Below are 14,854 nucleotides of genomic sequence, written 5' to 3'. Positions count from 1 at the left end.
CATAAATGGGTTAGAAAAACTTAGCAGTAATACACTTGTCTGAAAAAATCTTTGGATGGTGGATTTGTTTCTCTCTCTCCTGTTTTGGGACAGGTTGGTCTATCCCCATTTGTGATTCTAGGTATGTTTATGGATGTGGCTCTGGTTTAATAGAGCATTCCCCCTTCTGTGGGGGAGGCATGAAAGAGAATGAGCAGTGAGCAATGTGAAGGTAATGATACCAAATTATTCAGGTTAGCAAAGAGAGGGCCTGATGAAACTGAGGAGGTGTATATAAAATAAGCTAAGCTTAACTGAAAAACAATCCTAACATGAGTGTTAAAATAGCAATTTTTACAGAGCAGTTATAGTTCAGAAAAGTATCTAGTGGTTTGAACTGTGTGCTAGCAGTTGAAAAAGCAGAAATTATTAGAAAAAGAATATATCACAAATAGGATAAAAATAATCCACTGTATAATTCAGTGGTTTGTGTGTATCTTGAATATTGCATGTTTTGTTTATTTTGTGTTGAAAAGGCTGTAGCATTCCAAAGGGAGTAAATGTGGGAGGATAAAATGGATGATGTAAGACGGGAATCATGTTCAGTCACAGCAGTAGCCAAAACAGATTTCTTCACTTTGGAAGGAGGATTCTTCACTTTAGACTGAAGGGAGTGGTGTTAAAATATCTGTAAAATTAAGGATGGGAAGCCATGGAAAGACCTGAGGAATATAAATTTACCATGTTGTATTTAGTGGTGCTTTCCAGTTTTTCTGTGGCCTCAGCACATTTGCAGCCTGTGGATTTCCAGAGCTGGACATGGATTACAGACATTTAATGAACCTCAGAATACTTAAAACAGGCTTGGGCCATGTATTTCATGAATCTAACACTCAACAGAGTTCTGGTTCTGAACCTCAGATTCTTCTTCCTATTTCTTATGTAGGAAATACCCAACTGCATTTTTTTTTTCCACAATGTATGTTAGTGGTTCATTCTACGTCAGTGTGTAGCTCTGATACAGTGAGCAGAAGAACATGGCATTACTATTCTCAATAGGACTAATCTAATCTTTAAAAATTAAGGAAAATAGGGCAAAAGTACACACAGAATTATGTAAGAGTACAGGTACCTTGGATGAATCAGTGGTCATAATTATCTGTAGCTAGAGATACAGTTAATTGCTGTGGAAGTTCTTGGCCAAAATGTACTCAGAGGTTTGGAGAACATTCTGGAAAATACCATGTTTTTCCTGGTTGTTCACATGCTTTGCAGACAAGTTTCTGGCCTAAATTGAAATATATCTGGACTAGTTATGGCTACTCTTGTATTAAACATGGAAATAGTCTCTCCAGGGCTGCAACTTTTATCTGAAGGTATAGTTGCACACCTGTTTATGGCTAGTACAGTAGGTACAGTAGCCTGTTTATGGCTAGTACAGTAGCAGTAATCCATGTAAGATTTTGTTTTTACTGTCCCACCCTTTTTTTCCTGGTTACACTCTGTCCACAGCAGTTCAGACTCAAGCTGGGAGAGGATCAGTTGCCACTAATTGATCCTTCTGAGCAGTGAGGCCCAGCAGAAGTGTCTTTATTCATCAGGTAAAGCTTGCTCTAAAAAGCTTCAAAATGGGATGAAGTACCTCAGAATCACAGAATAAGCTGAGTTAGAAGGGACCCCTCAGGATTAGGAGTGCAGCTCCTGGCCCTGCACAGGCCCCCCAGCAATCCCACCCTGTGCATCCCTGAGAGCGCTGTGCAAACCCTCCTGGAGCTCTGGCAGCCTTGGGGCTGTGACCATTCCTGGGGAGCCTGTTCAGTGCCCCAGCACCCTCTGGGGGAAGAACCTTTCCATGATACCCACCCTGACCCTGCCCGGACCCAGCTCCAGCCGTTCCTGGGTCCTGTCCCTGGTCACACAGAGCAGAGAGATCAGGGCCTGCCCCGCCTCTTCACTCACAAGGGTGCTGCAAGTGCAGCGAGGCCTCCCCTCAGTCTCCTCCAGGTGAACAGACCCAAGTGGCCTCAGCTGCTCCTCATTCCCCTCACGGCCCGTTACCCGATTTAGACAAATATAAAACACTCCCATTCATGTCACTTAATGAACTTTAAGTTTTCCCGAATATATTTATCATGATCTACCTTTGGATCAATTCCATTCTCTGAATGCTGCCTCTTAAAGGAGCTTAAGGAGCTACACTTATCTCCACCTGGAGTCTGAACTGATTTTATGGGCAGTAGTTCTGATAATTCACAAGCAGGCCCTGGTCTTGGCTTGCCACATCAGTGTATCAACACTTGGAGCACTTTGCTCAAACAAAGCAGACATTTGATTTATTATGGAAGTCAAGAGGTTTTAAGGGGATTTGGGGGTAAACTTGCAGGCAGTGCATGGCAATGTAAAGAGCAAACTGGACCAGTGCCCTGCAGTGCCTCTGAACTGCTGCCCCTGCTAGTGGCAAGGGAGCTCGGGCTACTCCAGCCAGGCTGCTGTCATTGGTGTCAGAGCTTGGGTAGCACAAAGACACATGGCCTAGCTCTGATTAAGCCCTGCCAAACTTTTTTTTTTCTTTTGGTTAATTTTAATCTATGCAAATCCTTTATTTGTCCAGTAGGCCATGCTGTAAACTGATTAATTCCTCATCCCCCCAAAGCAGCTAGGGAGCTAACTGCACTTTGAGCAGCACACTGTTACCTCCCTGTCTGATGGGTAGGTTTAAGTAGTTTAGCAAGCTTACCTTGATCCACAAGGCAAGTCCTCATCCTGTCCCTTCACACACAGTTCCACGTTGTGAGTATGTTGATATAAACAATCCTTTCTGTGTGTGCATACAATGTGTGGTACAAACACTGCTTACAGCAGTCTTAGTGCAGCTAAACTCACTTGCAAACCTCATTTCCCCAAGCACCCTCTGGCTTTTTTCCCATACTCAAATGGCCAGAAAAAAATTAGTCTCTAAGTAAAATGTTCAATTATTTTCATCAGCTGATCTCTTGCCACTTATTAACAGTGGAAGAACAACACCTGAAAGGAGGGAAGCAGTGGCATTTTGGGGGGAAAGTGAGTGATTTTAATGTCAGAAGAGCAAAGTAACACATCAAATGGTTATTTGTATAGAGCGGGGCATCATCTCCCTCAGGTTGTGTTGAATTGGTTAAGTGGCAAAGGACTGCACACAGGCTTTGCTCCCGCTCTCCTCAGCACCATAACTTCTGTGTGTTTGTGCAGGTGCAAAATCAGTAGATGTTGATGCCAGCTTGCACAAAGCAGGTATGAAATGAAGTGGCTGCCTGGCAAGTGTGAAGTGTGTGGCTGGAGGGAGATGAGTGTTGATGAAACAAGGTTGTTTCTGTACCTCAGAAACAACACACCCAGGAGAGGAGCTTCTCTCACACACAGGAACTGTGTTCTGCCTTGAAACTGTGTGGCTTGGTAGAACACTCCCTGAGATGTGGACACAGACAGCTGATTCTTGGAAAATCTGTTTTATCAGGGCAGAGTAAATAAATAAGTGCTGTTTGGATTAAGTTGTCTCTGAGCTGTGGTTTGGTTTTGTTGCTCAAGGAGTGGAAAGTAACTAGTTCTCATCAAAACACTGGAAACAGGAATTTTGCAGAAAGAAAATCAAATGGAAAATAAACACATTTACGTTGTTCAACATGTGGTTGCTGAAATTTATTTGGATTTTTATCAGTTGCATTTAAAACACAAAGACTCTCTGGTACCTAATCCAGAAATAAGTTACATCAAAGAACTATATAGTGTTAGAAAAGAAAAGGAAAAAAAAGAAACACTTTTGTAAACAGACTTCAGATCTTCAAATGCTGCAGTTTTCAACTTAATTATCAAGAGCGATGTCCAATAAAATAGGCACTTCCAAATCATGGTGTATTACAGAAGGAGCAAGTCTGGGGTCAAATTTTTGGTCATTTTCTTATGATGTGTTTTTAGATTTCTTATACATTCAGTTTCTTGCAAGTTTGTTTTTTGTTTTTCTCTTCATATTATCTTGGGTAAAATTCTTTATTCAGGTTTATGAAGTCTGTTCATATCCCCTTAGAGCAAAGAAAATAAATAAATTATGAAGTAGATTTGGTTGTCAAACCAAGGTCTGACACCTGACTCTGAAACCATGTACACCTGCCCCCTGAGAACTGAGTTCAGTTTTGGCACTGTGTCAGAACTTTCCTGTTCTCAAGAACCCATGTTTACAATCCTTCCTATTGGAAGCACTATAAACTGATGGGAACACCCATTCAGAACTTCCCACCAACTGGTCTGTGCATGTTTGTTGATAACTGGATATTGTTCTTCACAGGGATTCAGCACTCATAGATGAAACTGTTTGCCATCTTGCTGAGTTTCATTTTCTCATTAAATATCTCCTCAAACCTAATATTCTGCTTTGGAGTGAAGTAGTTCTTCCAATCACCAACAGCACCTAGGAAAACAGGAGCAGAAAGAACAGTGAAGTGAGCAATATGTGGAGCAGAAAATGATTTTAAAACAGCCTGGTTTTGTTAATGTTGCAGTTGGCACAGATATTAATATATTCTTAACCACAGTCACTGTGGTAGGTTAGGATCATAACTGTTCTGGTGAGACTCTGGTGGAAAGATCTGGATCATCATCCATGAAAGTTGATGAAGCCTCATCCTCAGAACTGATTAGTGCCAGCAACACAAGTGGTGGAGGAAGAACAGCAGCTTTCCAAGGTGGAATTAGAGCTCCTGGTGATCTGGGCAGATGCCATGCCATGCCTTAGTTGAGTGTAGTTAAAGGTCTCTGCCTGGGTTTCTTCACAGTCAGTAGAAGAAATTGTAGAATCATGGAATGGTTTGGGTTGGAAAGGACCTTAGAGATCATCTCATTCCATCCCCCTGCTATGGGCAAGGACACCTTCCACTAACCCAGCTTGCTCAGAGCCCCATCCAACCTGGCCTTGGACACTGTCAGGGATCCAGGGGCAGCCACAGCTTCTCTGGGCACCCTGTGCCAGGGCTTCAGCACTGTCACAGAGAGGCATTTCTCCCTCATATCCAATCTGAACCTCCTATCTGTCAGTGTGAAGCCATTCCCCCTTGTCCTGTCACCCCAGGCCCTTGTAAAGAGTCTCTCTACTAGATGGTCTTGTAAATAGTCAAAAAATTCATAGATTCATAAAACAGTTTGGGTGGGAAGGGACCTTTACAGGAAATTGTAGTCACCATCTAAACTTATTAAATGAGTGGTAGCCCAAAAGCCACTGACAAAAAACAATTCCTAGAAAAGGAGCCCAGAATGGCCTGACAAATTAATCCCACCATAACACCTGTTCCTAATCTCTAGGAATTTTTATGGTTGAGATGTCCAGCTACTTCAATGGGCCATTGAATACTTCTGGGTGGCCATGGGCATTGGTGATCAGAAAAGTGTTTCAACTGTTACCCAGTTCAAGCAAAAAGGAAATTGTTTTATAAACTGATACATTTTTATGAGACAATGCTTACAGTTTCCCTCCATGTGCATGTTCTAAATACTCTGCATCCCAAACCTGACTAAAATAATCATCTCATTTTCTCACTAAAATAGCATTCAGTATGCTACCCTAAAGGACAGGAAAAGAGACCCCAAAGCAAAATATATACATATAACTCTTCTGTAAACTGGCTGAAACTAGCTAAACGTCTGGGATTAGCAAAGGAACTACTTGGAAGTAAAAATGTTGGGATTTTTCAACATTTTCATCATATCTATCAAAGTTCACTGACTGAGAAAAATGCATCTCTTTTTTTTTCTTTTTTATTGACAGATGATATGTTGTCATTTGTTTTTGCTGACTGGTAAAACCATTGTGAATTAATGGAAGGTAACATTTCTCTATTTATTGACTGAAACAACTCCTAGTTTTAAACTGTCAATTGTTGTTCAAAAATTAACTAAATCAAAATAATTTTAAAAAACAGTGGGTTTGATTGACTTGTTATCCAAACCTGTGGAAGGTTCTGAAATGCCAGGAGCAAGAAAACAGCTCCTGAGGGTATTTTAAAATCACATCTGAGCTAAGAACTGTGGAAAATTTTCTAAGGTCTGGAAGTTACCTATGACCATTCTTTTGTTGTTGCTCTTGTTGTCAGCATATTCCTTCTTCAGGAATATTTCAGTAAGATAAGGGGTGATAAGAGCAGTCTCATTCAGAAGGAATTTGTCTGGCTCTTTCTTATTCTAGTTAACTAAGTGACCTTGGCAGGTGATATCAGAGACGTTGTAAAACACCGAGGTGGTCAACTTTTAGATTAAAAAAAAAAGACAGATAAAGAGTATTGCTGGGTGAGGCTTTCCTTTTGGCTCAACAGCTCCCACAGAGCAGGCTATAGTTCAGATCCTCTAGGCTTCTCTAGTACAAGTGTGAATTTGCAGCCAGAGAAGTTAGGAAGTAATTTTTAATAGGGATTCAGGTCGAAGAATCCTGTCATCACTTCCCAGGGCTGACCCAAAGACTCCAGGAAAGACCTGCACTGCAGTCTTTGTCTGGATTCCCACTGCTTCTCCCGTGTTAGGCACAAAGGAATTTACCTTTTCGGAAAATCAGCTTCCTGTTGGATGTCAGAGCACACACCGTGTGACTGGGGTCACTGTTCTCCTTTTCTGTGTCATTCTTCATCTCTGAGAACGAGGACTTGTTGCAGATGTCTTGGATATCATCATCACTGACATTTAAATTCAGGAACAGAGTAATTTCCTTTACAACCTTAGGGAGATCCTGAGGTATAAGAAAAATACAGCTTTTATGTTTCTGGGCCGATTATCAGACTTTTAGCTGATTTGAAAATTATCCCTTTTATTACATAATGAGTTTGTCACACATTTATTTACTTTCAAGCAAAGCTAAATATGTCATTGTATTGTGCACATGACAGGTACAATAAACTTGATTCCCCTCTTAGCCATCTTCACAGAAATTAATAAATAAGTATGTCATATCACACACAGTCACTTTGTCAATTTTATCTCCCACTTCAGATAAAATGTTCTCCTGTCTTTCAGAATTATTTGCCTGGAAATAGAAGAATACTCAAAGCCCAGCTCCAAGTAGCTTATTTCTTTGGACATGCTGTATCTAGAGATCTAACAAGTGACTCAGCATCCAAAATGGTTTGTTTATATTCCTAGTAGTTGAATTTTTTCCCCCAAAAAAATGAACAAACCTATTTTCATGGAGACACTAGAAAATATTTTCTATTCACCTAAAAATTTATTCTCTGAAAGCTAAGGTATGTTGACATTTTACTTATTCTTTTTTAAGAATAGTGAAGTTTTTCCCTACCCCTCCAGCCTCTAATTTTCTTTTTTATTGGGAACACAAGTCCCAAATGTGAGTAGTTCTGTTGTCTTACATCACTTTTTGAAAATTTCACCTGAAATGTCAAACATAGCAAATTAATGTGTGATCCTCAATAGATGTCCTTGGTTGGTCTTTCCATAGGACAAAAAAAGGGGAACTTAAAACTCTGCCTGAGCCTGAGGAAAATTGTCTGAGTCCCATTCCTGCATCTAAGAAATGCAACTCTCACAAGATTTCGTGTTTATATAACTTGTGTAGTCAGAATTATTTAGTTAATACTAAATTCCATGCAAATAAAAAATATGCCCAAAGACACATATTCACATTTTCCTTCTTTCTCCTTTTTCCTTATATCTTCTTCTTTGATGTTTCAATGATGCTAATTTACAAGTAATGCCTTTTGCACCAAGAGCAGAGAGCATATTTACCTTCTTCATGTCTTCATAGAACAAAAAGAGGATATTTTTCTCATCTTCATGTTCTTCCCAGCTTAGGAAATGATCAAACCAGGATCCACAGACAACTGAAAGGAAAACCCATGTAAAGAGATCCAGAAAAACTTTATTCATAAATAACTGTAATGCTACATCACACATTTAGGGCAATAATTTGTATCTATAATCCTCTAAAACACGGGCAGTTCTTTGTGTCAAGTGATGCTAATTTACAAAAGGAACTTACAAAGAGGTTTCCATTCTTGTTGGAATTTGTTTTCATGCCAGATACTATTCTGAGATATGATTCTGTAGTGGAAGCAGGCTCCAGATCTAAGGAAAGGCCAATAATGAAGTAAAATGTACTGGCCTAACAAGATACGAACATCTCACAGATGACTGACTACATGTCTGTGGTCACAGAGATCTGATCACCTCAGCAGGAGATGAAATGAGCAGGCTGGCAAATGGAGCACACAGTTGTTACCTCTCTTTCATCCCAGCAGAAGGGAATCTGTATCATTTTTAAATGCTGAAGAATTACTAAAGAATTCGTGCAAATGCTTCATCCAGCCAGTGACACAGATAGAAGGGTTTGTAGCTGATTTGTTTTGTCTGAATGCTCCATTTGCTGAACCATGGGAACACAGCTAAATTTCAGCTCCTTTAAAAACCAAAATTCTGACCTCTCCATTTCAAAGCCAAGATAAAAACCTCTTGCAGGGCAATGAGAAGAGGCTTGAACAGAGAAAGCTCAGCAAGCATTCTCCAGAACTGTGACTTTGCTTTATAACCACCACCAGCAGAAAATTCTAATCTTGTAATGGGCATCATTTTGGTCACAAACTGTGAGTTGTAATTAAGTATAAATTATAATTAATAGCTGTAATTAAGCTGAATGTTCCAGTCTGGAGCCATCTCTAGTACATAAGGCAGTTTCTAAGTGCAAGGCATGTGTGCTCCACAGTGTGCAATTAAACCCTGCTCCCCTGGCCAGCTGCTCTGGGGATGTGGCCAGTGATAGCACAATCCTGGTGGCTTCAGAAGAGACTTGGAGACTCCAGGGAGTTCATTACAGTTGTCCCTGTGTGTCCTAACCCTTGTTTTGAACTGATATTAACTCTGCAAGACTACTGCAGGATTTGGATCAAGCAGCACAACCTTGAAATGTTTCTACTAGGAGCAAAAATGACCACCTTTCCCTCCACATCACCTCTTCCCTAAATTTCTCTTTAACCAACATAGTTATCCATTTATGCCACACATAAGCACTCGGAAAATAGAAGGTGGCTAATAATTTATGGGGAAATAGGACATGCTTTAAAATCATAGAAGCACAGAATGCTTCAGATTGGAAGGGACCTTAAAGATCATTTAGTTCCAACTCCCCTGCCATGGGCAGGGACATCTTCCACCAGAGCAGGTTGCTCAGAGCCCCATCCAGCCTGGCCTTGAATAGAATCCTCTTTCTTTTTTTTTTTCACTATTGTATATTCAGAGTTGATACCAAACAAGCCAAGATCCTGCAAATCACTGAAGCATGTGCCTTAGGGCTGCTCTGGACTAAGAACACTAGATCTGAGCCAAAGCCTGGAGGAGGCAGTAAACAGATTGACTCCTGGAGCTCTGATGTGAGTCTGCGATGACTGCAGAAGCACTTTTCTTTTGGGGTTTTCAAGGTGATCAATCATTATTGCTGTTATCATCACTGTGGTGACACATGTCCTCAAAGGAGTAATAAAACACTAAATATGGGAGTGGAAAATGTGAACAAGGTCCTGTTGCCAGCTGCCATCCCACCACTCCTGAAAAATCTCCCTCTTGTCCTTGGTCTTTGGACCCCATTTCTGAGACAGCACATCAGGGAGAGTGTGTGCAGAAGGGCTTTAGGAACAGGCTCCTTTGTTGAGCTGCCCAGGGCTGTCTCCCAGCCTGGAGAAGACACGAGACCTGCAGTCACAGCTGTCCCTGCAGCCTGGTGACAGTCCCCTCACATGCTCATCACCAGCCACGGCCCTGCTAGCCTAGGGCAGCAAAGAGCAGCAAAAACCTGCAAAGAGCTATGCTGGAATGATGCAGCTGCTTCTCAGAATGACTTCTTGCAGGGCTGAAGAGAGCATCCTATTATTTGCTCTTGTTTAGCTTGGCATTAGGATTTATCCCTACCAACCCCATATGAATAAGGAGTTCAATAAGGAGTTTTCACACAGTTTAAATTTCTTAAGTCATTCTGTGCATAACAAACTAACATGAACTGCAAAGAGAAAACATTTAACCTTACCATTGCCTTTTAAGAACAGGTCAAAGAAAGCAGTCCAGCTGTCTACAGTGGGAAGGTTTGGGTTATCTCTGTAGTAATGAAACATGGAAACTGCAGTGTCTTTTGGATTTCTGCTTATGTAGATCATCTGCAAATGAAGAAAATGTAGTTATTATAATATCCTCCCTTTATTTAAGAGGAGCTCTGTGTGTAAATAGAGCATTGTTATAGGCAGTGTCAAAACCCTTTCCTTTAGGATACCTCCTTCAGTGACCATGCCATTAAATTAGAAATCTCTTCTTAGTAAGGAGTCCATAGTGATTAGCAAACAATTCCATGCGGACAGAGGTGTGTTTGCCCTGGCTGGATAATGTTTATGCTTTATGAAAGAGCCTGTGTTAACTTTAATCTTGAGTCAGCATATTATCTCATATATCTCACATATGAAAGCATTTACTAATTAACATTCAAAGGACAGCTGCAAAACGTAAATTTTGTCCTTTTATTCAAATCAGCTTTGTCCCAAAAGTCTGGATCTGAGTGATCCTGAAATTTTTTACTTTGAATATAAAATCTGAGACTTATTTTTTAAATCTCCCACATTAGCATGGGAGGAACTGGTTTAGTAGGTGTCCCTGCCCATTGCATGGGGGTTGGAACAAGGTGATCTTTAAGGTCTCTTCCAATCCAGGTGATTCTGTGATTCTATGAACTCAAAACTGTGCTCTGAATCTGCCTCCCTCATCTCATTTCTCCTCTGTTTGCCCAATGCCTTTATGGGCTCTTCAGAAAGCTCCAGCAGGAGGGTCAGAGTTCCTTTAATCCCAGAGGAGCCTGTAAGTAGCCAAGATTTTCTAAGAGAGTAGGAAATGAGGTCATGAGAACACCCCAGTTACTAATGAGAGATGAACACCCCAATTACTAATGAGAGACTTCTGATCGAAATATGTTGATGTCCTATTTTGTGTGGTGCCTGGTGTAAAAATCACCCCATGGGAGCAGTGGGGCAGGAGCAGAACCCAGTCCCCAGTCCAAGTCTCTGCTCCTGCTGCTTTCAACTAGTGGTCAGCTGTGTCTCCAAAATTCACAGCAAAACACTTCTAAAACTGTGAATCATTCAAAAATTACTAAGGATCAACAAGACAAAATAGATTCCTGGTAGACTTTCTACGTATTTTACTGCTTTGATATCATTTTTGCCTTACCTTGCATTTCTTATTCTTAAAATTTGGAGGCAACATGTTGTAGTCTAAGTGTGTTGGGATGATTCTCTTTGATGAGAGTTTATTCAGCTCCTCCAGTTGGGAAATGTCTCCAAGTTCAATGGGAGATGTTACTGTGACTCGAGTATCGTAAAGCTTTGTTATAACTCCTGCAAGCCAGTGAGTGCCTACAGAAGAGGAATTTTAAGTAAACAAAACAAACAATAAAAAAAGGATGAATATTTATTACCGTGAAACATGCATTTTTCATACAGAAACACCTTGCCAGTGAACAAGTTATATTTTAATCTACAGATTCAAGAAACTTTACATGACTAAATAATCCCATTGGCTCCAAATATATAAACACTGAAAGAATTAGGGCTATATCTGAATTACAAAGTAACTCTGAGAGAAGTGTTAATATTGGTACCAAAACCATTCCATTAGACAAACTGAGAGGTGGCTAAATTGTTTTTATAATTTATTTTAGAATAATCTGTTTGTTTGGGTTTTTTTTCCTTACAACAACTTGAGTCTGTATATTTCTGAAAGTATTGATTGAGCTCCCCCTGCATGTGTGCTTCTCTGTCCAAGAGAGGTGGGTGGAGAGAGGATAAGAAATTAATAAATCTACAGCCAAGAGGCACACAAATAACTTCCTACAATTCCTGACTTGCTCATAATTGAATGTAGAAAGTCCTCAAGAAAATCTTTCAAGTACAGATTTTGCTTACAGGTCAGGAATATGTATTTGTTTTCTAACATGAAAACACCTGAGATTGTTTTCAATTACAGAATCAAAATTTTGGAAAATGACCCATATTCCTTGTAATATGAACATTTACTGACAGAATAATATATTCACATACTTAAACATCCTTTCTTGTTTCTTTCACACAGACATTTCCCAAGTAATTTAAGCAGAGAACATGAAACACAAAATCACGACTTCATGCAATTAACATTGAAAATGAGAACTTACCAGATTTGGGATAGGAAACCAAAAGGACATCATCTTCTCTAGCATCAAAAGTATCCAAGGATTTTAAAAGCTCTGGAGAAGACCTGGTGGTAAAGGGAATCCCCTTAAATGTGTGTAGGAGCTCTGCCTCGCCTGAGCTGGACATGGTTGCTTAAGTCTTGGGTTCCTGCAAATCAGATAACAGGGATAGGAGGAAGATTTAAATGTCACTTCTTAGTCAGGTGGCTGGAAGTGACAAACTGAGACTCAGCAGCACAAACCTCATGCTTATATACTTTGCTGCAATGCCCTATCAGATATTGATTTGTTTTTTCAGGTAGTTGATAAAGGCAACTGAAATATTAGAGCTAACTTAATAAATAACCAAAATGCTGAGTCATGAAAAATGCATCCCATTTGTCATTTATTGGCTCTCCAGATAAAGAAATGAGGTAATGGTAAAAATTTAATTGTGAAAAATAATGACAATTAACATTACATTAAAATATGGTTACTATGATTATTCTGTAAGTTATATTTTGTTGGAAAATATTCTTACCTTCCAAGGAAAAAGCTGCATCTTAAAATAATGTTGATTTTTAGAGAAACAATGTCTTTTTATGTGAATGAAATTTTTTTGTTTGTTTCATTTTATCAACTGTACAACAGCTTGAAATTTCAAAAGTGCAAATTGATTCAAAGTGCTTGAATCTTGTGAGGTACAATCAGTTTTTAAGATGTTATATGTCTCCATAAGAAGAGTATAAGCAACAAAAATCCCAAAATGAAAGTAGATATTTAAAGAGATGTATTATATAGATATTTAATGTTGCTTTTAATCCCGTGTGTTTTGTGACTAGAAGTGGTTGAAGATTTTTAAATCTTTCCACAGAATATGCAGATTTATCAATACAAAAGTCACTTCCAGGAAAGAGACAGTTCTCCATTAATTATCTGTTTTCAAATGTTTGGGTTTGGGTTTTTTTCCATTTGAATCTGTGGAAATTATCATTAATATTTTTCAAACAGAAAACTCCACTTTTTTTTAATGTGACCTTAAGCAATGTGAATGTATCACAGTAAAATAAATAGCTCAGTTATGAACTAAAACATTTTAGAATGTTTAGTACTTTCAATTTTCCCTTCAATGGTTACAAATTAATTTACTCTTTTTTTACATTCTTTCTTTAAAAATCCAATGGCTTCACTATTCCTACTGAAAGATTCCTCCGATATATTCAGCCAAGGCCCTTCAATATCTTCAACTCAAAAACCTCCTTGGAAATCTTGGTTTAAAATTAAGCAATGCTCCAGGAATTTTCCAGCTTTACCAATGTTCTTTTTTTATCATAAATAACAACTTGGGTTTGGTCAGAGGAGTTCTGATTCCCAGATGTACTCCCCTGAGCCCTGGTGAGAAGTTAATAAATAGACATATTCTTCCAATAAACACCTGAGCAGCCAGGATTGCTCACAAGAAGTAAGAACACTTACCAGCTTCTGTGCTTGCTTATTTCTAATCCAATTTCCACAAAAACCAGCAATGTAAAGTTGATTTCCCCCACCCCCCTTTCCTTTCTCAACCTCAAAGAGAAGTGATCTTCTCACCTGTAAAGTTGTCCTCAAACATTTATCACCTACAAAACATAACCTGTGCCATCAGTAAACTCTGAATTTCTCTCCTACAGGGCCAGGTTGGGTTGAAAATCATGGAAAATACACTCTGGAAAGATGTTCCCTATTGCTAAGGATGAGGTGGTGGGGAATCTTTCCAGAGAATCAGTGGGGATACAAGAAACATTGGATATAGGTGCTCAGGTAGGAATTAGGGAATGTCCCAGAGGAGCTCAACATTTTCCTCCTGCCCCCAGGCTAAACACCTAAGCCACTGCTTCATACCTTAAGATGTGAATACTCAAAAATCTATTTCTGTCAGCAGATTTTACTTTGGTTACTTCAGGTATACAAACTATGTCCAAAGGCATAAAACCCCTGTTCCTGTGTAATTCTGAATGTGCATATTAATCTGAATTTACAGAGAGAGATATTTCCAAGGTTGATTTTGCGAGTCATCATTCCAGTTACAGGCACATAGCACAAGCTAGTAAAACTTTACTGCCTTGACCTGGCAGAAGTAATCTCATTGTAAAATGTTTTGCATATTTACTATGCTTATTCTCTTTCATTTCCTCCTGCATTCCTGCTAAGTTTTGAATCAGCATATTTGCCTCATCTAATGACTTGGACCTGAATTAATCATTCACAACAGAAACTGCTAAGGTGTAAAACAGAAGCAATACAGTAGCCAGGAAAATTCCAGTTCTTTTAGCTCATTTCAGTTGCTTTTTGTAGTAGTTTATCTTTTAAGTGTGTGTAATAGTAGCTATCCAGGGGAAATGAAACTGAAACTTTTCCTCCCCAAATGCTGCCTATACTTGTAAAATAAGGCCTATCCCTGCAAAGAAACAGTATCCTGAATTGCAACAACTTAAGGAACAAGAGAATATTTGGCACCTTGCCGGAAAAAGCTATTATTAAAACCATGCTAACTACATTGCCATAAAATACATTATTATGGCTACATTATACAAAGAGAGCACAGGTTTAAAGAAGACTATGCCAAACTCTCCATCCAAGTTTGATTTTCTTCTTTATCACTGTATATATATATGTATACACACACACACACAC

The 14,854-nt window shown here is 39.3% G+C and overlaps 1 protein-coding gene across 1 annotated transcript; it reads right to left on the bottom strand.

Annotated features, from left to right (window-relative positions):
- Window positions 1–4,301: 4,301 nt before the first annotated feature.
- LOC136568404 (sulfotransferase 6B1-like) lies at window positions 4,302–12,329 on the bottom strand. Its single transcript, XM_066568391.1, has 6 exons — window positions 12,185–12,329; window positions 11,203–11,387; window positions 10,019–10,145; window positions 7,732–7,826; window positions 6,535–6,721; window positions 4,302–4,420 (listed from the first exon to the last, which is right to left on the bottom strand). The coding sequence occupies exons 1-6, from the start codon at window positions 12,327–12,329 to the stop codon at window positions 4,302–4,304; spliced, it is 858 nt and encodes a 285-aa protein (XP_066424488.1).
- Window positions 12,330–14,854: the final 2,525 nt, after the last annotated feature.

This window comes from Molothrus aeneus, chromosome 32 (assembly GCF_037042795.1).
Source record: "Molothrus aeneus isolate 106 chromosome 32, BPBGC_Maene_1.0, whole genome shotgun sequence".
In the NCBI taxonomy this organism is placed as follows: Eukaryota; Metazoa; Chordata; class Aves; order Passeriformes; family Icteridae; genus Molothrus; species Molothrus aeneus.
The sequence above is the reverse complement of the archived record's forward strand: the minus strand, read 5'-3'. Positions and strand labels throughout refer to the sequence as shown.

Bases quoted from the DNA above. Each gene is read 5' to 3' on its own strand.
- LOC136568404 (XM_066568391.1), bottom strand. From the start codon at position 12,329: ATGTCCAGCTCAGGCGAGGCAGAGCTCCTACACACATTTAAGGGGATT. The intron at 11,388-12,184 runs GTAAGTTCTCAT...CCTCTTCTGTAG, and splicing joins GGTTTCCTATCCCAAATCTG to GCACTCACTGGCTTGCAGGA. The intron at 4,421-6,534 runs GTAAATTCCTTT...CTGTTTTCCTAG, and splicing joins GAAGCTGATTTTCCGAAAAG to GTGCTGTTGGTGATTGGAAG.